At 40.8% G+C, this 27461-nt stretch overlaps 1 protein-coding gene across 1 annotated transcript; it reads left to right on the top strand.

Moving 5' to 3' along the window:
• Positions 1–227: 227 nt before the first annotated feature.
• On the top strand, positions 228–25508 carry LOC117553911. Its single transcript, XM_034228020.1, has 12 exons — positions 228–508; positions 756–852; positions 11020–11076; positions 11183–11461; positions 11587–11683; positions 12815–12862; positions 13184–13210; positions 24441–24485; positions 24568–24594; positions 24714–24752; positions 24841–24897; positions 25225–25508. The coding sequence occupies exons 1-12, from the start codon at positions 422–424 to the stop codon at positions 25274–25276; spliced, it is 912 nt and encodes a 303-aa protein (XP_034083911.1). The 5' UTR covers positions 228–421; the 3' UTR covers positions 25277–25508.
• Positions 25509–27461: the final 1953 nt, after the last annotated feature.

Genomic DNA, 27461 nt, shown 5'->3' with positions numbered 1-27461 from the left:
TTGTATCTATTCCAATTCAAAGTCCATCTGTCTCTCATCTGCAATGCGAGCGTGGCTTTATCGAAGAAGGGTAATTTAGGAGCGGCATTTCAAAACAGTGCACAAACGCGACGAGACGGAATTCCCTCCTAATAGACCTATCGCTAAACCACGCCCCAAATAGAATTTGTCCAATCATATCACAGCGAAAATCCCTCCTGACAGAAAACTCGGACATCACCAGAAAAGCCAAACCAAAACCAGACGTCTGTGATCGAAACCACTGTGAAGAGTTCAGTTTCTATGTTTATTATCTAGCTAATATCTGATGGTGAAACGCTGTGCGTGGGGTACCTGTAATTTTGGACACCAGGTACCCTGAAAGACTGGATGGAGGAGTATATTTCGTACCTTTTCCGAAGCCCAAAAGAAAACTCGAGAAATGCAAGCGGTGGATTATGCTGTGTCGTCAACCACATCACAACTGAATGTGAAGACAATTATCAAGGACACTTATGTTTGCTCAAAGGTAAGGTCAATTCATAAAGACATCATATTTGACGGTATGTATTAGAAACGTAGACCAAACTATTAGTTTGCTAACGATTGACTTTGACTGCCAACTAGCTAGCGTATATCCACGTTAGCTGCCAACTTGTTAGCCAGCTAACTAGCTACAGTGTTATCAACATCAACGTTTGCTGTCTGACTTTTCGTCCTCGCTAGTTAGCTGGTGTTTTTAGCTAACTTTTGCTAACTGTCTTTTCACCTCAAAGCACTTCAGAGATGGGAAGCCAACTCTGGAATATCAGATCCCATCCGGGCTCTCGTGTGTGCTGCTCCGAAAAGACACAGACCCTCACCCAAAAGAAGGTAACGCTACAGTCAGCCAGGTGCATAACAGTGAAAATGATGACCAACAAGGACAGTTATAGTTATAGATTTAATGTAGTGACCACCACTGCTAACATTCAACATCATATTATCATTTCAATGGTTACACAACAGTCACCACTACACACGACAGGCAACAAGATTAGATATTTTATATAAAGAAATACATGGCTACCTTTTTACTCTTGCTTTTAACTGTTAACTTTCATCTGCTGTTGCTTTTATTAGCTCTTGCTTCTATTTTAATGTTATTTTAACTTGAACTCCCCCCGCGGCCATTGTCAAGAGTCATTCACGGTCGGCTTTGTTTGTCCGAGTTTTCAAAGGGGGCGTGGCTTAGCGATAGGTCTATTCTGCCCTACGCTCCAAAAGGGGAGGGGTCTGAAAGGACAGCTAAATGCACAGCAGTCCATTTTCACCAGGCCCAACAACAAGAGCAATGCTGCTACCAGAGCATCTTATCGTGTCAGTCACGTTCTTGAGAAACACATGAAGTCTTTCAAAGACGGCGAAGTTGTGAAAGAAGCTTTCCTGGAGGCTGTCGACGCGCTTTTGTGGGACAGTAAAAATAACAGTAGCATTTCAACAGGTTTTTGATATAATAAAAACTCAAGTTAGATACCGTTATTAATCAGCTGTAAGTTTTAGTTTGTTTGAACTTATTCATTATAATTATTGTACAAAATGGTATAAGAATGCAAACTTAAATTGATTATAGTCTATTATCAATTCATGTTGCTTGCATCCTATTTTAAAGGCATTTATTTTTATAATCTACTAAAATGCAACAAAAAAAGGGTTTGATTCTATTAATTTTGTCTTTTTTATTGCACTTTGGCAGCAGATTCCTGTGTAGCTTCAGATCTGAGTTGTCTTATTAGTAAGCCTAATTTTAATGGCAAAGAAAGGGTTCAGAGTATTTTCTTTTCCCCTGTGTTATATGTGGCAGCACTGTTCAATGTTTCTTGAAAACATTACCCACTGTAGTATGTGACGTGTCGTGTGAATAAACTCAAACTCTGTATCAACAACATTGTTGTGTAACTTCAGTTAAATACTTGTATGTAGATTAGGAAGAGGTAAGATAAAGCATCTGCAGTATTTTATGAAGTATTAATCGTACAAAGGTCAGTTTTATACAAGTAGAAGTGTGTATTTACCTGGTAGTAGGCTGTCAGTAATGGCTATGCCTCTCTATTTGGACTGGTAGATCTCGGCAGACTGGCAACTTTAAAAGTAGCTCTCGGTTCAAAAAAGGTTGGGCACCCCTGCTTTAAACTGTCAGCCCCGGACGCGGAGATTCTGAAGATGGACATTAGAAGTTTTTTTAATAAAAAAGACGGCAATTCTCAAGTGGTGGCTCACACAACAACCCCAGAGCCACCACCTGAGCCAGGTGAACAAGGTATGTACATGTCAGTAAACTTACAAGTTATGCGAACATGTAAGCAAAGCATAAAATACAGCTACGTTGACGTTACTTTGAATCGCGCGGGTAAGCTAAACCGTTAGCAAGTAGCTTTAGCTAGCCAGATTAAATAAACACTTTGTCATACAATCTAAATGTTGTGTTTTTTAGCGTTACCTGGTGATTTCAAAGAAAGCTCTCTGGGAAATGTTGACTTATTGTCTGTGTTCGACATGAAGCTATAAGCTACTTTACAGTTGTACAGTTGATCCTGATTCCTGAGTCCTGTCAGTTAAAGTGGTTCATAGTTAGCTTAGCTAAGCATCAATGTAGCACTGAAATATATGGATGTGAATTACTCAAACTACATTTGTATAGGAATGATTCTGTCCTATTGGCAGATAACTACTCTTAGTGATATCTACAAGAGGTTTCCAATGTAAATTTAACTATTTTCAATTGGTTAGTATTACATTTTGTGACAGTGTGGTGACACTCATTTTAATGAAGACACATTTGTGTATCTTGAAATTCATTTATTTGACAGAGCTGGAAACTGATACATACTTGTTTGTGTTTACCTACACAGTCATCACAGATGAGCCAAACAGAGTAGAGGATGAAGAAATGAGAACAGGAGAAAGGGACACACAAGAAGGAGATACAACAGACAAGAACAACAATGAACAGGAACACCAGAACAGACAAGAGTCAATGGGTAACTGGGGAACTGATTTAGGGACTGCAGATACAGGGCCAAGGCAAGTGAGACATCACTGCTTTCCATCCGGCATGTTTGGCCAGCAAAAAAGATCATTTCAACCAAGTTGGTTTGATACTTTTAAATGGCTTGAATATTCTACAACTGCCAATGCAGCATTCTGCTTTAGTTGTAGAATATATGGCAAACCAAAGCAGTCAAGGGATCAAAGGGACACCCTCACCACCTCAGGATACACAAACTGGAAGCGTTCATTGGATTCTTTTCGAGAACATGAAAAGTCAAACGTACACAAGGCCTCAATTATTCTCTGGAAGAGCTTTAAAGCCACCCAGGTCCACAGGGACATCACACAGCAGCTACATGCTGCAAATGTCAGTGAGATTCAGGAACGTAGGGAGTATCTGAAACGCATAGCAGCAGTGACAGCCTTTCTTGGGAAGCAAGGGATTGCTTTCAGAGGGCACAACGAAGCAGCAGAGAGTGATAACAAGGGTAATTTTATGGAATTCATGAAGCTTCTTGAAAACTTTGATCCTTTTCTACAAACCTATAAGCCACCTTCATGTGTGACCTACCTCTCACCCTCATCACAGAATGAGATGATTGAAAGCACCGCCAACGTTATAATGGCAAGGATAATATCTGAGATCAAAGAGGCAAAAATGTACTCGGTAATGGTGGATGAAGCAAGAGATAATCACACAGAGCAGCTTGCATTGTGTGTGCGATATGTAAGTCCACAAGGCTCAGTGAAAGAAAGGTTCCTTGGACTTTCTCAGCTTGCAGCATTTGATGCTAAAACCATCACTGACACAATAGAGCAGCTACTTGACAAACATGGAATAGGACATCTTAAATGTGTTGCCCAGAGTTATGATGGTGCTGCTGTTATGAGTGGAAAAGTGAGAGGTGTACAAGCTCGGTTTAGAGAGAAGCATCCAGAAGCACTTTATGTTCACTGCTATGCCCATGAACTCAATCTTGTCCTTTGCGCCACTTGCAAAGCCATCCCAGAGGCACGTGACTTCTTTGATCTCCTGGAGTGTCTCTACTCTTTCTTCTCCACATCTCTTGTCCACCATCAGAGATTGGAAACATTTCAGAAACAGCTAGAGGTAGGGGACAAACAACTTGTTCGCTGTCACACACTCGCTGGGCATGTCAAATTGAGTCGGTGAATGCAATCCTAAAAAACCTCCCTGCTTTGATCCAGACTTTAGGGAGCCTTCCAGCCCCTCTGGCAAAGGGACTGGAAAGCAAGCTTTGCAAATTCAGTACCATATACATGCTTGTCCTGTTCCAGACACTGCTCTCAACCACTCAGGGCCTGCACACATACCTGCAGAAAGAAACAATTGACTTGGTGCAGGCAGTAAATTACAAAACAGCAGTTGAGAACACACTGAAAAGTTACCGAAGTGACGAGAAAGCACATGAGGTCTATGACAAGACCAAGGCCCTGTGCAATGATCTGGATATTCCCGAAACTGTGACACAGAGGAAGAAGCGAAGAAACATGGAAGACTTTGTAGTTGAGGCATCATGTGGAGCAAGGTCAGACCTGACAACAGGAGATGACTTGAGAGGGAGAATCTTCTTTCCAGTTCTCGACAGAATGCTGGAGGAGCTTCAAAACAGGTTTTCTGGAGTTGGGGAAAAAATATTAATCGGCATGTCACCCTGCTTCTGAGAATTTCCTGAATGAAGAGGCACTCAAAAATCTTGCACAACATTACAGCATCCACTTACAAACTGAAGAGGTTGTTGTTGCAAGACAATACCTTGCCAGGATAGAGAAAGAAATGCCAAGTATCCAAAGTGTATTTTCCCTTTTGGATGAGGATATGTTCCCCTCTCTTAAGGCCATCTTCCAAGCTGCTTTGACAATCCCAGTCACCAGCTGCAGTTGTGAAAGGTCCTTCAGTGCCCTGCGAAGGCTACACACTTGGCTGAGAAGTACAATGGGCCAGGTGAGGCTTAGTCATTTGGCCATCATTTCCATTGAGAAGGAGGTCTTGGCTAATGTGGCCCATGGAGAGGTCATCGACCAATTTGCGAATGTCAAACCAAGGCGATTCAGCCTAACACTTCCACCTACAAAACAATAAAGAGTCTGAAGACAGCGAGTGATGATGGGGAGAAAAACGAAGCAAATTAAAGGTAATGTGATGAAGGAAGCAAGTGATGAGGGGAAACGGCAAGTGAGGAAGGAAGCAGAAAGTGATGAAGGAAGCAAGTGATGACGGAAGAAAGTGATGAGGGGAAACGGCAAGTGAGGAAGGAAGCAGAAAGTGATGAAGGAAGCAAGTGATGACAGAAGAAAGTGATGAGGGGAAACGGCAAGTGAGGAAGGAAGCAGAAAGTGATGAAGGAAGCAAGTGATGACGGAAGCAAGTGATGAGGGGAAACGGCAAGTGAGGAAGGAAGCAGAAAGTGACCTGAAAATCAAGTGTTTTAAAATATTAAACCCCTTTCTGATTCTGATTCTTTGATTTTTTTTTACATATGGGTGTTGAGAAATGTATCCATAGATCTCTTAATGTTGCTCTCAAAGTGCATCAGATTGATGCTTTTAACTTCAATATTTAAAAAAAATCTTCCTGGGGGAGTTTTCCCCAAAATAGTACTTTACCTCTGCTTATGTAACTCCGGTGTATTGTCCCCTCGGCAACAGATCACTCACAGTTGGTGATTACTTTCCAGCATTTCAATTGACAGCATATAAAAAGGACATGTGAGCTTCATTGCTTAAGAGATCCTCACATGCTATCTCTTTTAAAAAAGAAGTGTCCAGTCAACAACAAAATATCAGTGATCGTATCGTGATAGTATATTTTTCATAAGCGATGTGAAACATTAAACTTAAAAAAACTCTGTGAGGGCCTAAGATATTCTACAAAATAATATTTAAAAACATTTTAGTTATATTTTTCATTACTTTTACCAAAATAACTTGATTTAATTGTATTTAAAATAACATTTCCAAAGAAATAAATCCTTCGAATCTGCCTGTTCAGTTTCTGTTGGAATGTGAAGGGTTAAATGAAAGAAGCTCCTCTCTGTGAGTGTGAAGACAGGAGCTGTTGGACGTCCAGCTAGAATTCACAGAGGGCCAGCTATAGTAACTAAAATGAGAGAGTAATGTCAAATGACAGTACAATTGACCAATCATATCTTCCTTCTAAATGGGTGGGTGTTATTATCGCGGACTTTATGACATAATAACTCGAGGGAAGGGGGTGGGGGTCAGAGGGCCTAGGTATAAGTGCACGGCTCGCCACTGCAAATAGCCAATCACACAAAAAACATGTTGCTGTGACTGTGAGCATTAAGCAATTAAAATTAAACTAAACAAACACAACAGTACGTTATTGTCCTTATAAAATAAAAACATACATTTTGTCCACCGATATAATACAGGCACCTTACCCTCAAGAGATCCTCACGTGCTATGAGAATCTCCCACAATCTATTGCCATAACAAAGCTAATGCAGGCACACGTTTGTGACACTAGATGGCGCAATTTTGTATGTGCGTGTGGGGAGTCTTGCAGTAGAAAATTTGACTGTAGTGCCGCCACTGTGGGCTAAGCCCCGAATGTTTCCAGGTCCAGGCAACGCCCCTGCTGCAGACCCATTCTCACAGCGTTTATCAACCTTTTTCTTACTCAATATCAAGCCACACTTATTGTTTTTACTTCGGCTGTGACTTTGTGTGTGCTCAGGGTGAGTTTGGCTGTGTTTCGCTGTGTATCGCTAAACAAGGAAATCACACCTCCACGGAGCTCAGCGCGATTCACAACGTCCCGACTGGTCCCGACCAATCGGAGCACACTGGGCTCACAGGGAGGGGGGGGCAAGAGCTGCAACGAGCCGTTTAGTGGAGAGAGTGAATACACGTAGTTTACAGAGATGCTGTATGCGAAACAATGTGAGTTTGGAAAATTGCACAGTATAAATCTATTCTAGTAGACCTCAACAATGGAATTATGATCAGTGGAAATGGCCATGACATGTGACCTTTTAAATCCTCAAAGGTCCTTCAGGGGCTTTGTGCAGAATGCGGCCTTATTGACGTATGGCGTCAACTAAATCAGGATGTCAAAGATTACACTTTCTTTTCAAATGTCCATAACTCTTATTCTAGAATAGATTTTTTTTTTATTCCCTCAAAATACATGCATAGGGTAAAATAATGTAAAATTGATTCCATTAATATTTCAGATCATGCAAGAGTTTATTTAACTATTCACTTGGAGAGTGGAGAATTGGTATCCAGGCGCTGGAAATTTGATAACTCCTTACTTAGAGATGAACAATTCAAATAAAAAATGCGAATGTGGATAATTTACTATATAAAAGAAAACAATGACCCCTCCTATAGATCCGAATATTATTTGGGAAGCTGCAAAAGCTACTTTAAGAGGACTTATTATCTCATACACATCTTTTAAAAAACGTGAAAAAGTTAAGCTCAGACAAGAACTTGAAAGAGAAGTAAACAGATGTGAAGTACTTCATAAATCCGCATCGACAGATGAAAACTGGAAACAATTAAACACAGCCAGAGCTAAATTAAATATTGACTTAACAAATGAAATCATAACACAGATGAATCTTATCAGACAAAATAATTATGAATTCGGCAATAAACCAAGTAAACTACTTGCCTATCAATTAAAGAAGCAGCAAGCAGAAAGGGCTATAAAGGCAATTCGTCTGAAAGACAACACGATAACCTACCACCCAAAACAGATTAACCAGACTTTTTATGAATTTTATAACAAATTATACAAATCTCAAAGTGATTACTCACAAGATGAACTGGACAATTATCTCCATAACATTAATTTACCTACATTGTCTGATTTAGATCAAGAGTATCTAAACTCATCAATTACAGAAGTAGAAGTTTTGGCTGCAATTAAATCTATGCCTATAAATAAAAGCCCAGGGCCTGATGGCTTCTCGGCAGAATTTTATAAAGAATTTTGGACTGAACTTCAACCTATATTTATGTCAATGGTTAACAACTTCTCTCACAACAGAACACTTCCTCAATCAATGAATCTTGCATATATTACTGTACTACATAAAGATGGGAAAGACCCCTTGAATTGTTCTTCATTTAGGCCTATAAGCCTCTTGGATCATGATTATAAGATTATCACCAAATTATTAGCAAAACGACTGGAAATTATTTACCTAAACTAATTAGTCCTGATCAAACAGGTTTTGTCAAGGGCAGATATTCTTCTGATAATATAAGGAGACTTTTGAATATTATAAACCATTTGGACACCGGTCAGAAGCCATCTCTGCTTCTTTCTTTAGATGCAGAGAAGGCTTTTGACAGGGTTGAGTGGAATTTTCTTTTTGCTATCTTGAACAGGTTAAATATGGGCTCTCGGTTCATAGAGTGGGTCAAATCAATTTATAAAAATCCTAAAGCAGCGGTTATTACTAACTGCAGTTCCTCAGATTTTTTTCCACTAACAAGGGGGACAAGACAGGGATGTCCTCTGTCACCTTTGCTTTTTGCAATTGTAATTGAACCACTGGCGTCATGTGTGCGAGACAACATAAGTATTAAAGGAGTGAAGATTAACGATGAACACAACATTTCTCTGTATGCTGACGATATCATTCTTTACTTAACAGACCCAGACAATTCAGTACCACACTTGCACGACACGATAGAGCAATTTGGAAGATACTCAGGATATAAAATTAATTTTAAGAAATCTAATGCTTGTTTCTTAAATGTGACGCCAACAGCAAATTTGGAAAAGTCTTGTTCTTTTAATTTGTCACCAGGTGGCTTTAAATACTTAGGAATAAATATAACACCACACCTGGATAATCTGTTTAAAGAGAATTACAATCCACTCATTGACAAAATCAAACAGGATTTATCTAAATGGTCCACATTACCAATATCACTGCTAGGAAGAATCAATGTCATAAAAATGAATATTCTACCGAGATGTATTTTTTCTTTTTCAAATGTTACCATGCTATTTATCTGCTGACTATTTTAAATCTCTCAATAGACACATCTCAAAATGTATCTGGTGTAATAAAAAACCAAGAATCAAGTTACTTACTCTTATGAAACCAGAAACTATGGGTGGTCTTGGTCTTCCCAACTTTCAACACTACTTCTGGTCGGCTCAATTAAGAAATGTACTATCTTGGTCTCTGGGAAGAAAGGATTCACTATGGGTTCAGATAGAAGCCAATATCTTTGACCCGTTGCCAGTGGAAACTCTTATATTTGTTAAAGACTTCAATAAGGTGAAAAATATGGCCAAATGTTTTACAGTGGTCAATACACTTTTAGCCTGGAGGGACTGTACAAAAAAAGCTCATGTTAACTCAGGTATTTCGATCTTTTCTCCTATTTTGAACAATCCTGATCTTAGCAAATATTTGTTGTCAATTAATATAAACAAATGGACGAAATCAGGTATAAAGCAATTGAAACATTTGTTCCACAAAGATATAACATTGAAATCATTTAATGATTTAAGAGCAGAATATGACATTTCAAATAAGGATTTTTTCAGATACCTGCAAATTAGGAACGTGATCCACTCAATTATTAAAAGCAATACATTGAGATCGGGATTGTTGGAAGAGGAGGAGATATTGATGTCATCGAGCAAAGGTAAAATTAGAGAATTTAATGCAGTTTTTTTATAAAAGAGCTCAGTCATCCTTTCCAACTTTAAAAAAGATCTGGGAAAAGGACTTAGGGATACAGATAGATGAAACTTGGCTGAATATCTGTGAAAGAACACATTTTCCATTCACAAGCAATAATATCAAAGAAGCAAACTTTAAATTTCTCAACATATGTTTCCTCACACCCATAAAGATGCATAACATTTCCAAAGAAAACTCTTCAAAATGTCCGAGATGTAAAGTAAAAGAAGGAACATTTTTGCATCTGTTTTGGGACTGTGATCTCTTGAAACATTTCTGGGATTCGATTCATGTGCTCACAAAAGCCGTTTTAGTCATCGAAATGAGCCAAAATCTATGCTTTTTCCTGTTAAATGACATGCCAAACTTTAAACTGAACCCCAAACATTACAGAATACTAATCACAATAACATATTTTGCCAAGAAATGTATACTTTTACTCTGGAAGAATGAACGTCCTCCAACATTTAAACTTTTCATTGATCAGATAACACATTTTTTACCTCTGGAGAAAATGACATTGGAAAAATATAATCGTGGACATATCTTTCAAGCTCTGTGGTTGCCATTGTTTTCTTATTTGGAAAATATATCTGAGATATGACCAGTGATGGAATGGTGCACTCTGTGGCTATTTTTCCTGACGGCCGGAAACACTAGTTGTGTTGTCATTGTCTATATTGTCGCTGTATTGTATAATTAATTGTATAATTATTTGTTTGTTTTACTTTGATGTGGGTTTATTTATTTATTTTTATTTTATTTTTTATTTTTTCCATTTTATTTTTTCCATTTTATGTTTATTTTCATGGCTCTGTTGTTTACTTTAAGTTATATTGATAAGCATTTTTTTGCGGGTGGAGGGAGAGAGGGGGGAGTGTAGTGAGTGTACTGTGATATTACAATATAAATGAAATGGCATCGATTACTGTACAATATAATGAAATAAAAAGACTTGTAAAAAAAAACAAAAAAACTGAGTAGCCAATGGGGACGCACCCCTGAAAGTCCCGCCCACCTGGGACGTTTGTGTCAAAATCGAAAACAAAAAATGAGGGAGCGCAAACGAGATTCAATGCACTGACCCGCTCCTGCGTGGTGATTCCCTGCAGCCTCCCGTACCAAGAGGTGCCTATCACACGTGGCATCTGGTCCCAAAAGACTGGGGATACCATCTACCATAATGCCCAGAGCAAAGTGATTGACCATTTCAAGGGCCGCAAAAAAATGTTTTGTCACGGAGACTGCTCATTAGAGATTGATGACATCAGGCCTTTTGACAACGGGCCCTTTTGTTTCCATGCAGAGATAGGACATGAGAGACACAAATACAACAATAGCTGTGTATTTATTGTTATGAAAGGTTTGGAATTAATACTTATTCTTCAGATTATTTAAATATCCCAAGCTATGTTTGTGTTTGCCTTCTAATCGACAAAAGTAATCTGCTCTGTGTTTCATGTGCTCAGCATCCCCAGAAAAACCTGTGATGACCCCCGTTCCAGCAGAAGTGGATGCAGGCTTAACAATTAATGTCTCGTGCTCTGTGGCCCACACATGTGCGTCACATCCTCCAGTTTTCTCATGGAGTGTCCCCAACATCACCAGCAAGGTCCAAAGCACCATGACGACACCGGGTGTGTGGGAGACGACCTCCACAATAACCTTCATAGCTGCTGGAGGAGACGGAGTCATGAGCCTTACCTGTACCGCCGTACTACTGCTTGAAAAAGCAACGAGCCAGCACAGTCCAGCTGAACTGTGAAGGTTAGAGCCACAAAGACCACTTGTTCAGTTTATATCTACCGTACATTCAGTTGTATAATCAACATAATACATTTTTATGAGCTTCAAAATGTTCCTACATCCACAGGATCAAGTTCTTGGCCATTGATCGCCACAGTGTCAGCTATATCCCTGATTTTAATCATCATAGCTGCAGTGATTGGAGTCGTCTTCTATAAGAGAAGGTAAATAAATCACAGTCAGTGGTGGAGACACTTTTTTCGACAGACATACTGACTACTATCAAAAATGTCAGGACAATTTCAATCAACACCTGTATATTCTATCATACAGGATTTAGACAACATGAATGCAACAATATAAACCTTCTCAATTCAATGATTCAGACAGACACACACACACACACACACACCAACAAACACACACACACACACACACACACACACACACACACACACACACACACACACACACACACACACACACACACACACACACACACACACACACACACACACACACACACACACACACACCACACACACACACACACACACACACACACAAACACAAACACACACACACACACAAAACAACAACTCGGTGACAGAACTACGAAGTCTACCTCTTTAGCTGCTCCATCGTTTTTGATCCATGTTTGAGCTTAATATAATGATACCTCCGTCAATCCAACGTGACATGACTCACATCAACATGAACTCATCCAAACATTTTCAATTGTCATCATGGTCACAAGACACACATTAAATTGTTAATCTCCTTCACTAACACTGGCTGTGCCCACCACAGGATAGTCATACAATGATAGTACATTTTGCTCACTAGCTACACATTTTAAAATAAAAGTGTAGTAGAGTAGTAGGCTAAAATTTGAATGTCAATGTAAGAATGCTGTGACCTCTAGTGGCAGTAGTAATCATGACGAAAAAACGTAAGAAGAAGTCAGGCTATGAAGACCGGTAAAATTGGCTTAAGAGTGGTTGGGAGTTGAGTATGGATGGGTCACACAAATAGGACTTCCACATTGTGAATCAGTCAACATTGAATTATTTCAACTGGCATAGCCTTTGTAAGCAAAAAGCTTAACATAAGTGACATTTACCCAGACCATGATCTTTTCCCTAAACCTACCGCGTAGTTTTGGCGCCTTAACATCAGGCATTAGAATGATGATAAAAAATAACTAATAACAGCCCTGTTATGGCCTGCTAACATGCACAAGGCGGGCAGAAGAGTTTTATCAGTGCTATTTAATGTACTGTTTTTTTGTTGTATTATGTAAAAGACATAATTTACAAGTAGAGTTATGAATGGCATTTTTTCCTAACCAACAGAAGGCGTCCCGACAACTCACTGACACCACCGCCTAGCCCTGAGAAAAGGTAACCCTAAAGCATAATAGGATAGGAGGATTTGAGGAACACTCGCAACCAAGATATGCCCATCTATTACAAACTGTTATAACTAACTATATAAGACCAAAGTAAAAAAGAAAAGTTAATTTGTAATGCTAGCTTTGTACACTTGCATGAATATGATAGGACTTTACTGATAGCCGCTGCTGTGAGAGCCAATTATTATAGCATGGATATAACAGCTGTGGCCAATCAGGACTTCAGTGCTCTACTTGTTTGTTTGTCATATATACATCCTATATTTCCACCAAATAGCAATGTAAATCTGTCTTTGTCAAACTTTCCCAGGAGATCTCTATGGGATAGAGTATCCAGGTAAGCTTTATCTAAATGAACCGAAAACCAATCTCTGTCTCATATCAAGTGGAAATAAAATCTCTGATTGTGAAGGTAAACTTCTGTTGTTGCAATGTTGAGGTAGAATGAAGGAGTCTGGAACCGTTGTTAGCCAAAAGCACTGAAGAGTTTTATTGGAGAAAGTACAGACAATAACGGCCGGGAGATCATCTTAGTTTCACACATGTCCAGTGCTCCACCAGCGATCTCTGAACCAAAAGACACAAAAACATCTAACCACCACGAGGAGAGGCGGGCTTCCAGAAAGCCCGCGTATAATCAATAGCCGATGCGAGACAATGGTCTGCTTGTCTCAAAGAGATCCTGCCAGGTCTCAAACCCCCCACGGACATAGGAGAAGCGTTTGACCTGTGACCTCAACCTACAGAGGAGTCTTTGAGTGACTTCAAGCAGATGTTTGCAGTATCACAGACTCTAAGGAACCATAAAAGACTCTATAAACAGATCAGATGAAAATATTCTCTTACAGATTCACTCTTTTTATCAATCTATTGATAACCAATTAACATTAGTCTAAGAATATTTCAGTCAATACTTAAAATCAATAGGCGTCCTCAGAGTTGGGTGGGCTCAGATACATTCATTACATTAAAAATAGAACAAGATTGAAAAACACTTCAATCACCATGATTGAACACAGTCAATCATAATAAAAATCATCTCTCTTCAGTGCTTGGCATTTTTGTCAAAAGGTACAATAATAAACACATGGGATACAAAATATTATAGCAAAATATATGTTTCAAAAATAAGATATTTTATCATTTATCACTCAGTTAATCTCATTCATCAAACACAGATTCTAAATCAGCTTACATCTTAAAGATTTACTTTAAGGCAATTACTTATTAAAAACACAATTAGGATTATAAGAAATCAATTGAGGTATAATTTAGGATTATGAGAAATCCAATTGAGGTATAAATCAGAATCATGAGAGATCCAGTTAAGGTTCCTAGTTTAAGGTATAAATTCACAGTGATGAATCGATCAATCTGTAAACTGTAAAGTTACAGTGTCCTCAATCTTTAACATTACTTTACGTTTACTTCATTACGCTTTATTCAAGAGTAAGGCACTTAGTAATACATTTATTTCATTCAAATACACTTGTTCAAAATCTGAAAAGGAAAATCAGACATTTTATTTGTATCACAACCTGCAAAGGAAAAAATCAGACATTTGTCCTTTAATCCAGTGTATCAACTGTAATCAATTATCAAAACATCTGTTCTTTATTCGGAATATCAACTTTAAACAACATCTCAATCGTTGAATGGAGGTACCCACGGGTCGGAGATCACGATGGAGACCCAGGGGTCCGGAAGCTCGGCATTGTACATTAATATTGTGTCCTGTACAGTTGAATGTCCAACTAGCCTTTGTGGGGCCTGGAGGGCAGTCTTGGCAACCCTTCGTATGGCTAATTTAACTACAGTGATCAAACAGATCACTAGGATTAGCACAACCAAGATAAACACTGAAACAGTAACAACAAATTTAACCAGCCCCGCTCCCCAAGATCCAAAAGTTCCACTTAATTCCCCAAATGTAAACCCATGAGTTTCATGCAATTCTTTTATTCCCCTGGCAGTATCATGAGCCATGTCCATAACTTCAGGTGTGGCATCAGATATGAAAGAACAGCACTCACTTCCTATCACCTTGCATGTTCCTCCTTGGGCCGCTAAGAGGAGGTCAAGCGCCATACGATTCTGTAGTGCTACTGTCCTAACTTCCTGCAATTCTTTGTGTTCAGCTAACATCGCTGTGTTGGATACATTTAAATGATGTTCTACCACTTTAGACAATAAGACAATTTCCTGCTGAGTAACATAAATACCGTACCAAGGCAAGAATAGGCTAGTTATCTGTTGTCCTTGTGTAATTGACCTGCTGTTCCTGTGTAGAGAGGGAAGTATTGCTGCAATCTCAGTAGCCTCTACTTTACGGATTAAAGGGATTAGGTAGGCTAGATAACAGGTACCATAAAAAACATCATATGGCACACATCCATAGGCCCGGTCCCCACAAACTAAGTAAACTCTCTGTGGGAGGGGAATTCTGGCTATATGTACTCTCACTATGGCATTACAGTCGCTGTGTCCCACATCAGGAGAGGTGTGAGATCCTACTGCATTCTGGAAACAGATGGACACATTCTTCCATTCATGCACAACAATTGGGGGGACATATACTGAGCAGTCACGTGTAGGGGGCTTGCCTAAGGGTATTGGCTGCGTACAGTCATGTATTTTAACCTCAACGGAGTCCACTGTCCTAGAGCCGAACCAGGGCACCACTGTTACCAACGCTTCCACTAACAAAGCGGGTGTGTGTGGTTGCATTGTACATGTTGGACTTGTAAAGTTAGCTGAACAATTAGTCTGAGCTAGAGCTAACTGGAATCTATATTCAAAAGCTAGGTTAACGTATTTCTTCACATATATTAGTTTTAAAAACATCAAGCGTTTGAAACCGTCAGGCAGGTAATCTTTATTTACTGTATCAACAATGAGAGAGACTAAGCCCTTGTACTGTAAAGGTTTTTCAGAGTCTATTGGGTAGGAAGGAGTGTAACAGTCCTCAGCCTCATCGCTAATTCTAGATGCTATGTCATTCCAGTTTACTAAACCGTAATCAGCTTTTGTGAAAGGAATTGGGCTAAACATAGGAGAATGCATTGATTCTGGCATATTTTGGCACAACCAACAGTTGCTAACATTACGTTCATGTGCATAGTCTAACATTAAACTTACTGCAGAATTAGTTTTAGTTTGTTTATAAGGAGTAATTAAGGCCTTTTTTGAAGAATCTACCTCGCCTCCTGATGGTTTAAGTGGAGTAGATGGAACATTTGTTTTGCTATTTGGTCCAGTAACTGTGCATGCAGTATCACCTAGATTGGGAATGCGGTAATCTGGCTTCCGCACTGTACATTTTACCTCCTTCCTTATCAGTGCCTCGAACCGTTCTATCGTGCTACACCACAGTTCTGGGGGCATTTCTTCGATGGTGTTAAGAACCATCCTTACCCCCTCTGGTGCGACCCTGAACCAAGAGTACTGGTTTTCTGGATATAACTCCCATGTTGAGTAAACTGAGAACACAGGAAACACAATAATACAGTTAGATGAGTCACATATTGAACTTGGGCAGTTAACGGCAATAGTCTCTGACTTATGATCAGGGAGGGAGACAATCCTCCTTATTCTCCCTCCTTTTCTCTCTCTTTGTGTCCCCTGCACCATACTGAGTGTCTGTGTGGTGTTTGGATACAACCTGTCCTTGTCGCTAGGCACTTCTTTGCGCGTTGGTGTTGTTTTGCCCTCAGGGTCTGGACCCTGAGTGGTCAAGTCGTCTGCGCTCTTAGATAAGAGCACCTTATTTTCTCCCTCAGATGGGCGAGGTCCCTCGCCACCTGTCGTTGGGATTGTCACAGCTTCATCTAGCAGGGCGTTCTTGGCCAGGTACAGTAAACCCAGAATGACGATGATGGTGACTGCCTTCACACGCCAGCATCCGGTAGAGGAGAGAGACGACATCTTGAAGCGTGAATCCACTCCGCTCTACCTTGTACTCTCAGGGCTGTTCTGGTCACTATTAATACCTGGAAAGGACCTTTCCACCTGGGAGACAAATAATCTTTTTCAAGCGATTTGATTAGTACATTATCACCAATCTGAAAAGGGTGGGTGGGCTCCTCACCAGGCTGGGGGAGCCTGTCAGCCACCTGCCTGTGAAACTTTCTCAACATGTCAGTTAGATATTTGACATAGTTAGTCATGTAATCCTCTGTCCACAAAAGAGTGAGTCTGTGGGGCATTACTGGAGGACTAGATCCTGTGAACATTGGCCTTCCCATCAATACTTCGTGTGGGCTGAGCCCTGTCGTTGCATTTGGTGAGTTTCTGATTGAGCACAGAACTAGCGGCAGCGCGTCTACCCATTTTAGTCCTGTGGTCAACATTGTTTTAGTGAGTTTTTCCTTTATAGTCAAGTTCATTCTCTCAACCTGGCCTGAGCTCTGTGGATGATAGGGAACATGCAATTGCCATTTGAACCCTAACACTGTAGCTAGACTCTGGGTTATCTTAGAAATGAATGCTGGACCTCTGTCACTGTTAATCCCTGCTGGAACACCAAATCTAGGGACAAAATCTTTGAGAAGACACTTTACAACTGTTCTGGCGTCTTCTTTTCTGGTAGGGTAGGCCTCTACCCATTTGGAGAACTGGCACACTATTACCAAAAGATATTTGAATCCTTGGCATGGTGGCATGTGCGAAAAGTCAATTTGCATATTTACAAAGGGCCCCGAGGGGGGCGGTAAATGTTCATGCTGAACTGGACCTTTTCTTCTTCTTGTCTGCTGGCATATCATGCATCTATCTACAAGGGTCTGTGTAGCTAGTGTAATGCCTGGAGCAAACCATTGTGACTTTATAATCCCATTCATCCCTCCTTTTCCTACATGTGATTTGCCATGTGCAACATGTGCCAAAACATGGAGGAATGAACGGGGACAGACCATCCGGCCGTCTGGGTGGAGCCACAAGCTGGACTCAGCGTCAAGTGTACAACCTCGTCTTAGCCATAAATCTTTCTCCCTAACATCAGCGCGGGCTTGCATGTCCGCGACATCATTAAAGGAAGGCAAACAAATGGTTTCTGCGGGTTGTGTCGAGGGGCATTGGAGCACCAGGAGGAAACTGCTGCTTGTTTAGCCGCGGTGTCGGCTAACGCATTTCCACGCGAAATAGGATCATTAGAATTTGTGTGAGCAGCACATTGAACTACTGCTAGCTGTGCAGGGAGCAGGATAGCGTCTAATAGCTCAGCTACTAACGCATGATGTTGAATAGGCTTACCAGCCGATGTTAAGAAACCGCGCATTTTCCACAAGACACCAAAATCATGGCACACACCAAATGCATACCTGGAGTCTGTGAAAATGGTTGCAACTCTACCTTCAGCCAAAATACACGCCCTGAGCAGAGCATACAACTCTGCAGCCTGAGCTGACGTGCCATTTGGCAAGGCCCGGCTTTCTAAAACTTCCCAGTCATTCACAACAGCGTAGCCTGCTAAGTGTACTGTGTCAGACGGCCTGCTCGCAGACCCGTCTGTGTACAGAATCATATCTGAATTAGGGATAGGGGTTTGCAACATATCAGCTCTGGGGGAGGAAGACATGTCAATCGTTGTGACGCAGTCATGTGTTATTTCAAAATCTGGAATTGGCACCAGTGTAGCTGGGTTTAGGGGGGGGGAACGTTTAAGAGTGATGTGTGGACTTGAAAGAATTACCGCTTCATAACCAGATCGCCTTGCTGTCGTCATATGCTGAGTAGCAGAGGTGTTCAGAATATGCAAAACTGCATGTGGGACATGTACTACACAGTCACTGGCCAGTACAATGGGAGAGGATTGTTTTACCACTATCGCCACTGCGGCCACAGCCCGCAGGCATGAAGGCATACCAAGCACCACAGGGGAGAGTCGAGATGAGTAGTATGCAACAGGCCGGAAATTAGAGCCATGCTTCTGCACCAAGATGCCCGTTGCAAAGCCCCCCTTCTCATGGACGTGTAGATGAAAAGGTTGATGGTAGTCAGGGAGCCCCAGGGCAGGAGCAGATGTGAGGGCCTGCTTTAAGTCCTGAAAGGCAGTGTGCATGTCCTCAGACCACTGAACAATGTTAGGGGCAGCCTGCAGAGTGGCAGCACGCAGGACAGAATCCATCGCAGCATACTCAAAAATCCAGTGTCTGCAATAATTTGCCATGCCCAAGAAGGAAAGCATGTCCTTCTTTGTGCGAGGTGGTGGTACTTTGTTCAACAGACAAATCCTTGCTGGCGAGAGGAGACGGTGTCCATCCCTCAGAATGTGACCCAAATACGTGACCTCAGTCTGGCAGTATTGCAACTTGGCCAGGGATGCTCTGTGTCCGCATTCAGAAAGTCTTTTCATGAGCAGAATGGAGTCGATGCGACAGGCGTCTTTATTGGGAGAAGCTAACAACAGGTCATCTGCGTACTGAAGCAAGGTACTACCTCCTGTCAGGACCAAAGTGTCCAGATCTCTCCTCACAGCTGCTGCGTACACAGTAGGCGACTCAACAAACCCCTGTGGGAGGCGCGTGTATGTGATTTGTTTACCTTTAAAAGTAAATGCAAACAGATACTGGCTGTCTGGATGCAGAGGAACAGAGAAAAATGCTGAACATAAATCAATCACTGTGTAGTACTTAGAGTCCGGGGGCAGAGAAGCTAAAATCGAATTGGTGTCCGGCACAATTGGAGCTGTCGGAATGACAATAGCATTAATAGCTTGAAAATCTTGGACAAAGCGCCACTCATCAGGGCGATTGTGTTTAGGTATGGGTAGAATTGGAGTATTACAGGGACTAGTTGTGTAAATTAACACGCCCTGATCAAGCAAAGATTGGATGACTCCTTCAATCCCCAAAATGGCTCTATGGGGCAAATTGTACTGTCTGATAGCTGGCAATCTGGCATTGGCTTTAAGTGTTACTCGATGTGGAGGCGCTGAGGCAACAAAACCAACATGGTTCTTGTGTTTTGCCCATAATGCAGCCGGTACTTCTGAAAAATCTGAGGGGGGGCCATACTCTGTGGGGGGGTTTGGTTGTAAATGAAGGAAAGTGCATTGTGGAAGAGCAATTGGCTCCGCGAGACGCAGCAGGAAATGCTCCCCTCCAAAGTTAATTACGTTAGGTGTGTGTGTGTGTGTGTGAAAAAGGGGAAAATGAGGCTTCCAGCTGGGCTTGGCAGCGGGCTGCCATGGCCCCCACCTCTTTTGGGTTACTGCCTGGCGTAACAGCCACCGTTATGTAGGGGAGGCTTTCTTCAACTTGGAGAACCTGCTGGGGTGTTGTGAGTCTGATGGGTAAAACACATCCTTGTCGGGAAATGAACAAATATTGTTCACTTGTCAACCGATCTGATTTGTTGCAAAAACCTCTTACTGATTGCGCGTAGTCATCTGACGGATTAAAGGCTGCTGTGCAATGACAATTCAACACAGGTCGCATAAGAGACATTAAAGACGCACAAACCCGGAGAAATGCTAGCAATCTTCTGAATCCCTGTTGTGGAGAAAACAGAAATCATATTGAAATCTGGAAATGACCAACAATACAGGTTGTCTCGCGATGATTGAATGAATTGGACTGCCTGATAGACCTTACTGTCAGGAATTGTCAAAAACAATCCGTCTGAAGTGCAATGTATTGTTGCCTGTAATTTACATAGTAAGTCCCTGCCCATTAAATTAATAGGACTTCCATCTGAAATAATGAAAGAGTGTTCCACGTTTGATCCATTAATTGAAACATTAGTGTTCTCTGAAATGGGTTCGGACATAGAAATTCCAGCAACACCGATGGTTGTGACAAATTTATTGGTTGCTTCACACACTTTCTCCTTAGTACGCACGGCAGACAAGGTGGCTCCGCTGTCAATCAAAATATCTACAGCCGTACCACTAAAATCAACGGGCATAATTGGATCTTCACGCGGGTTATTGGAAAGGCGAATTGTTGTTGCTTGAATGGCTAAATGCTGTGATTCTGACCCTATATCTTCTTGGCACCACTATCTTCTATTAAATCCACTTTGTTGAGCGTTCTGCCCCTGGTTCTGTCTGTCATAACGTGGAGACTGCATTAATGCCAGATGTCCGGACTGCTGGGGAAGGTTGGGGGGAAGTGCGGGCTGGGAGAAGGGGGGCTGGGTGAGGGGGGGCTGTGTGTGCTGCTGGACCCCCCACCGCTTACCACATTGTCCTGCCCAGTGATCGGTTTCTCCGCAAACATGACATGGCATCAACTTTTTGGGATTTTTGTTCTGCTGCTGTCTGCTCTTATTATGATAATCCTGTGATCTCCCCTGATTTTGATACTGCTGTGTGTGGTTTTGTCCCTGCGTTTGATAAGCCTGGGTGTTTTGAGGCAATTGTTGAAGCAGTTGTGAAATTCTGGGAGTAAGAAATATTTGGCTCCTATGCAACGCACGCATTGTGGCGATAGTCGCTTTCCAAGATTTAATTTGCCATTCGGGAGTCGACATCATGTAGGCCTGAGCCGTTTCTGGGATTAAATTATGTAACAAGGTCTGTATGGCAAACAAATCATTACCGTCTCTTTTAATTCCCGCATTATTATCCCACACTGTCATGAAACGCTGGATACATTCTGGGACATTTTCCGCTGGGTCTTGTACACATGCCGTCACTTGTGAGAAATCTGTGTGAGTTTTAGCGCATGCTCTGATAGCCAATGCGGCGACGTTTTGTATCCACATGTCTCGCGTCTGTGTCGTGGGCCAGTCCCCTGCGGCTGTACACTCAGGAAATTTAAACTCGTCTCTGCACGTGGGCCAATCTGCCTTGTATGTTAAGATTATCAGCTGTTTAACATCATGAACCAAACAGTTATAAACTGAACAAATATTAGTCAACCATGACAGATACTCATCTGGACTTTTAGTGGGACTGGGAGCGTGGTTAGTGACATCAATGACCTCAGCGGGTGTCCAGGGTTTGCAAACTGGAACATCTCCTATCAGAATTTTCGGGGCGGTCACACTTTCTTCAGAATTATTATCCTGAGATGTTTGCTTTGTCGTGTACATTTTACGCTGGACATTATTTGGAAAACTGCTGCCGTACGGCGAACCTGGGTAATCTTGTAAAATGAGTGGCTGAGTGCGAGGAGTGGGGGTCAATCGCGGACTGCCATGTGAAACATTCCCCTCCCCCGCTGCTGCCCTCTGCTCGGCTTGTGCCGATTCTAATTTCCTATGTTGTTCTATCTGATATCTCAACTTATTTTCATTCATGATAGCTGCAGCTGTTATTAACAGATCATCATCGGAGTTTCTCGCAACGGGATTTGAGAGTTCTGTCGCGGGAATTATTTTCGTACAGAGAGATACAGCCTGCTCTCCGTCCAACAGCCCTGCGTCTGTCAAAATACAAATGAGCTGAGATGGGGTTGGAGTTTTACCTTGTCTTTTAATCCAATCATAAATTATGGATTTTGCAATGTCTGGAACATTCTCACCGTATCTTTCCCTGAATCTGGACATGTTTTCTGATCTCACATCAAAAGCAGCCTCTAGGCTAAGCAAATGAAAACTTTTTGCACATTGAGAAACTTTATCAATAAGCGCCTTGAGCTCAATGGAGCCTCGCTCGCTGCCAACAGATTTTGCATTTTTCCTTTCTTCATAACCCCGCTTTTCTGCCAAAGTCATCCAGGCTTTCACACATTCTGTCATGTATCCTTGATCCCATGAACAATTTGAATTATCTTCCACCAGTTTAAATGCTTGCCACAACACGGCCATATCAAAACTACTTGTCAGAGGCCAATCAAATCGAATCAATCCTTTCTGATTAATCTGTTGTGAGTGTTCGCAAAGTAACGATGTAAACGGCATAACTTTAGACCAATCCAAAGTTCTTCCGACAATTCCAGACGGCATGTTTGGAGAAAACAAATGCGTGTAGTGGTTTTCTGCAATCGGGTTTTTTTTAAGTGTCTTTGTGCGTGAAATGGCTTTCCTCTTACCAACTGAATCGTTTGTGGAGGCAGTATTACCCATGTTTAACGGTTAGTACAATAAAAACAAACACTGCAATTAGACAAACAAACATGTACTCGCAACAAAATCAGTGCCCTGGCCAAAAAATCATCCAGTTTAATTTAGTCCGAGAATTACGGAAAACGTCAACGGGAGCACTGAAATATCTGTTTAATATGGGCTCTTCTCAGCCATATTCAATCTGTTGATGAGCAATAAACTACCTTATTCTCAATCAAAACCACTATGCAAATGTAGTGGTAAAACTGCTCAACCGACCGAGAGCAGCGATTGTTTTAATTAATTCAGTGCTTTTTTTTTTTTGCTTTTTTTTTTTTAAAACAACAGCCAATTCAATAATCCGTTAGTTTATTAAACACAGTGTGAACGTAATATTCTGCCACGACCCTTCCCATTTAATAGCTCAATTTAGTTCTTGAGCTTATGGTGTGATTAACAGAAAATACAAGTCTGTGTTCTTAAATATTACTCGTGTGCCGCTCACCACAGGGGGGGAGGGGAATTCGCCCTCCCTCGTGCAGCCTGAGCAGACACCCGAAAACGGATAGGTCTGATTTAAACCCGTTGAAATCTCCAGAATTCGGCAATTTGTTTCAATTACAAATCCTCACATTGCTTCTTTTTTTTTAAAACAGAGGTTCCACCTTGCTGATGCTTTCCTTAAGGTCTCTCCGAATATTTGCAGTGTGTGATTGTCCAGTAATTTAATTCTAGAAACCACAAACAGCGGAAATCGTTAAAAGTCGATGTTCCGAGGTTATTTATTAGCCCCAAATATTCTTATTGTTTATACATGAGCTGTGCTTGCTTTTGTTGGCACTTGCCCCAGCAGCATTCACAGGAAGAACCGGCCAAGATAAAATCCCCTTTTGACACCGATTCCTCAGGTTATGATTAAGCCTTCAGATGTACATAGTGGAGAGACCAAAACAAATTGCACTCGCGCAGTTTCACAGATAATTTTGATACCGTCAATCACAGAGTCTGGTAAGGCAGTTGTTCAAATAGATTTGAAAAAAAGCACTTACCAGCCTTCTGAATAAATCTCGGTATCCTGTTCGATAGACGCCAAAATGTGAAGGTAAACTTCTGTTGTTGCAATGTTGAGGTAGAATGAAGGAGTCTGGAACCGTTGTTAGCCAAAAGCACTGAAGAGTTTTATTGGAGAAAGTACAGACAATAACGGCCGGGAGATCATCTTAGTTTCACACATGTCCAGTGCTCCACCAGCGATCTCTGAACCAAAAGACACAAAAACATCTAACCAACACGAGGAGAGGCGGGCTTCCAGAAAGCCCGCGTATAATCAATAGCCGATGCGAGACAATGGTCTGCTTGTCTCAAAGAGATCCTGCCAGGTCTCAAACCCCCCACGGACATAGGAGAAGCGTTTGACCTGTGACCTCAACCTACAGAGGAGTCTTTGAGTGACTTCAAGCAGATGTTTGCAGTATCACAGACTCTAAGGAACCATAAAAGACTCTATAAACAGATCAGATGAAAATATTCTCTTACACTGATGAGCTTTTTTTTGTCTTTTCTAAACAAATGTCCAGGAGAAACCGTGAGAACAGGGAGAGACCTCCCAGGCCGGAAAAACGGTATGTCAGCCGGTTTGTGTCTAAACTGACAAAGAGAGTAAACCAATGCTGACAGGAAGTAACACTTTTTCTCTCAATACAGGGGGTCCATTTGGAGAAGATGTTCCCAGTAAGAACGCCCAAGAGTGAAATTTCACTTTTCATCCCATAAGGGGAGAATGTTTACATTTCCATGCTTTAAAACAAATGTAAACATGAATTCATATATATAATGTATTACCCTTGCAGAAACCAAGGCAACAAGGCGAACCTCAGTGTTGGCTATTCGTAAGTGTGTAATATTCTCTAACACATCTCACAGTTTTATTAGTAAGCATGAACAAAACCTAATTTGTGCGATTCCCTCCTCCAACAGAAACAACAGCGACTATGTGAGCTGGAACCACAAACAACGCTGTCCATCTCCAAAGACGTGAGTTCAAACAACACTAACTATTTTAAATAACCTTCCATTTTGGTTCATTTAGTTAATTAATTATTTGCTTCATTTTTTTGTCTAGCAACCGGAGACCTCCTCACTCTGATAGGCTTTTGGTTAGTATCGTGTAACGCCATGCTTCTTATATTTGGAGAATAGTTAGCCTAGTTATCTCATCTAACCATTGGGGAAAAACACCAACCAATAATTCCATCACAGGATTTTAAACCATCTTCACCTTTTTTTAAACACATTAGGGAGCCACGGAGAACCACTTTGAGACTGTATATTTAATTAAAATGTTCTTCATATTTGTTGCAGGTTGACGATACGTATGCCAACTGTTGAGTCCTTCAAGACGTCTAGGATCTAGGAAGCCGTATGTTCTTCCAGGACTATGTCGCTGTTTTTATTTTATATTCATAAACATATTTTGCAGTATATATCTTTTGTGTGTGTTGGGGGCAGGGTTGGTCTTTCACTTTAACTTCATTTACTTCATTTAGAGAAAGTGTATCTGCTGGCAATTCACTAAATGTGTACATTGTGAAGATAAACTTCTGTTGTTGCAATGTTGAGGTAGAATGAAGGAGTCTGGAACGTCGTTTAGCCAAAGCACTGAGAGTTTTATTGATCACAGTACATTAATACGGCCGGGGAGATTACTTAGTTTCACACTGTCCCGTGCTCCACCATCATGATCTCTGCCCCAGAATAGACCCAACACGCATCAACATGAGGAGAGGCGGGCTAACAGAAACCCGCGTTTACCTAATTAATAGCAGATGGGAGACAATAGTCTACTTGTCTCAAAGAGATGCAGACAAGCCTCAACCCTCCCCCACGGATATAGGAGAAGCGTTTGACCTGTGACCTCAACTTACAGAGGAGTCTTTGACTGATAAGTCAAACACATGTTTGCAGTATCACAGAATCTAAGAAACTATAGGAAACTCTATAAACAGATCAGATTAAAATATTCTCTTACAGATTCACTCTTTTTATCAATCTATTGATAACCAATTAACATTAGTCTAAGAATATTTCAGTCAATACTTAAAATCAATAAGCGTCTTCAGAGTTGGGTGGGCTCAGATACATTCATTACATTAAAAATAGAACAAGATTGAAAACACTTCAATCACCATGATTGAACACAGTCAATCATAATAAAAATCATCTCTCTTCAGTGCTTGGTATCTTTTGTCAAAAGGCACAATAATAAACACATGGGATACAAAATATTATAGCAAAATATATGTTTCAAAAATAAGATCTTTTATCATGTATCACTCAGTTAATCTCATTCATCAAACACAAATTCTAAATCAGCTTACATCTTAAAGATTTACTTTAAGGCAATTACTTATTAAAAACACAATTAGAATTTAGGATTTTAAGAAATCAATTGAGGTATAATTTAGGATTATGAGAAATCCAATTGAGGTATAAATCATAATCATGAGAGATCCAGCTAAGGTTCCTAGTTTAAGGTATAAATTCACAGTGATGAATCGATCAATCTGTAAACTGTAAAGTTACAGTGTCCTCAATCTTTAACATTACTTTACGTTTACTTCATTACGCTTTATTCAAGAGTAAGGCATGATATTTAATTAATTACATTACTTCAACTATCAATCATTATGTCATTTAAAAATCTGAAGGGAAAACTAAACAATTCTCAAAATGTTTAACAACCTGAAAAGGAAAAAATCAAAACATCTGTTCTTTATTCAGAGTGTCAACTGTAATCAATATCAAAACATCTGTTCTTTATTCAGCGTATCAACTGTAATCAATATTAGAAATATCTTATTGTTCAATACCTTATAAATCTGAAAATATCAATTAATTAATTTGTTTAGTGTGAAAGTGTAATCTGATCTGACAAAATATATTTATCACCACTATTTAACACATATCTGTTCATTGGGAATACAAAAACAATCATTAATTGTACATCTGTAATCATCTGGTCATTCAATTCAAATGTTATCTTTGTATCAAAGCTAGAAGAACATGTTTTCCTCCTCTCTTTATGACACAGAATGTCTGGTGTGTAAAGGCATCCTGATACTGTAGATTAGCACTGAGGTGCTGATTGGCTCAAAACTCTTCTTCATCAGAGCGCCATAACTCAATTATCTGTAGATTAGCACTGAGGTGCTGATTGGCTCAAAACTCTTCTTCATCAGAGCGCCATATCTCAATCCCCCCCAATTGCTCTGCTTTTGTGGCTCAATTCAGTGAGCACTTTATGATCTCCCAGTGAAACAGAGGCTCATCTGCCTGTATTCCTTCTGCTATCTGCTTGAGAGCAGAGCACCTGCCTATTCCAAGTGGCACATCCAGATGCCCCCCCCCCGTGATGGGAGAGGTTATGAAAACATCTGCTCCTCCAAGAAACATGGAACCTTGTATGAAGCCTCTGAAGCCATCGCTCGTCCTGCAGAGTTGTCTGCCTGAGCCCACCGAGCAGAAAGATGAAGAAGCACCCATCTCATCAGAAAGTTGAAGATTAGAATCCTCTCATCTCGAACGACCTCCTTGCCCGT

Source organism: Gymnodraco acuticeps, unplaced genomic scaffold (assembly GCF_902827175.1).
Source record: "Gymnodraco acuticeps unplaced genomic scaffold, fGymAcu1.1, whole genome shotgun sequence".
Lineage (NCBI taxonomy): Eukaryota > Metazoa > Chordata > Actinopteri > Perciformes > Bathydraconidae > Gymnodraco > Gymnodraco acuticeps.
Note: the sequence above shows the minus strand (reverse complement) of the source record. Positions and strands in the feature narration are given on the sequence as shown.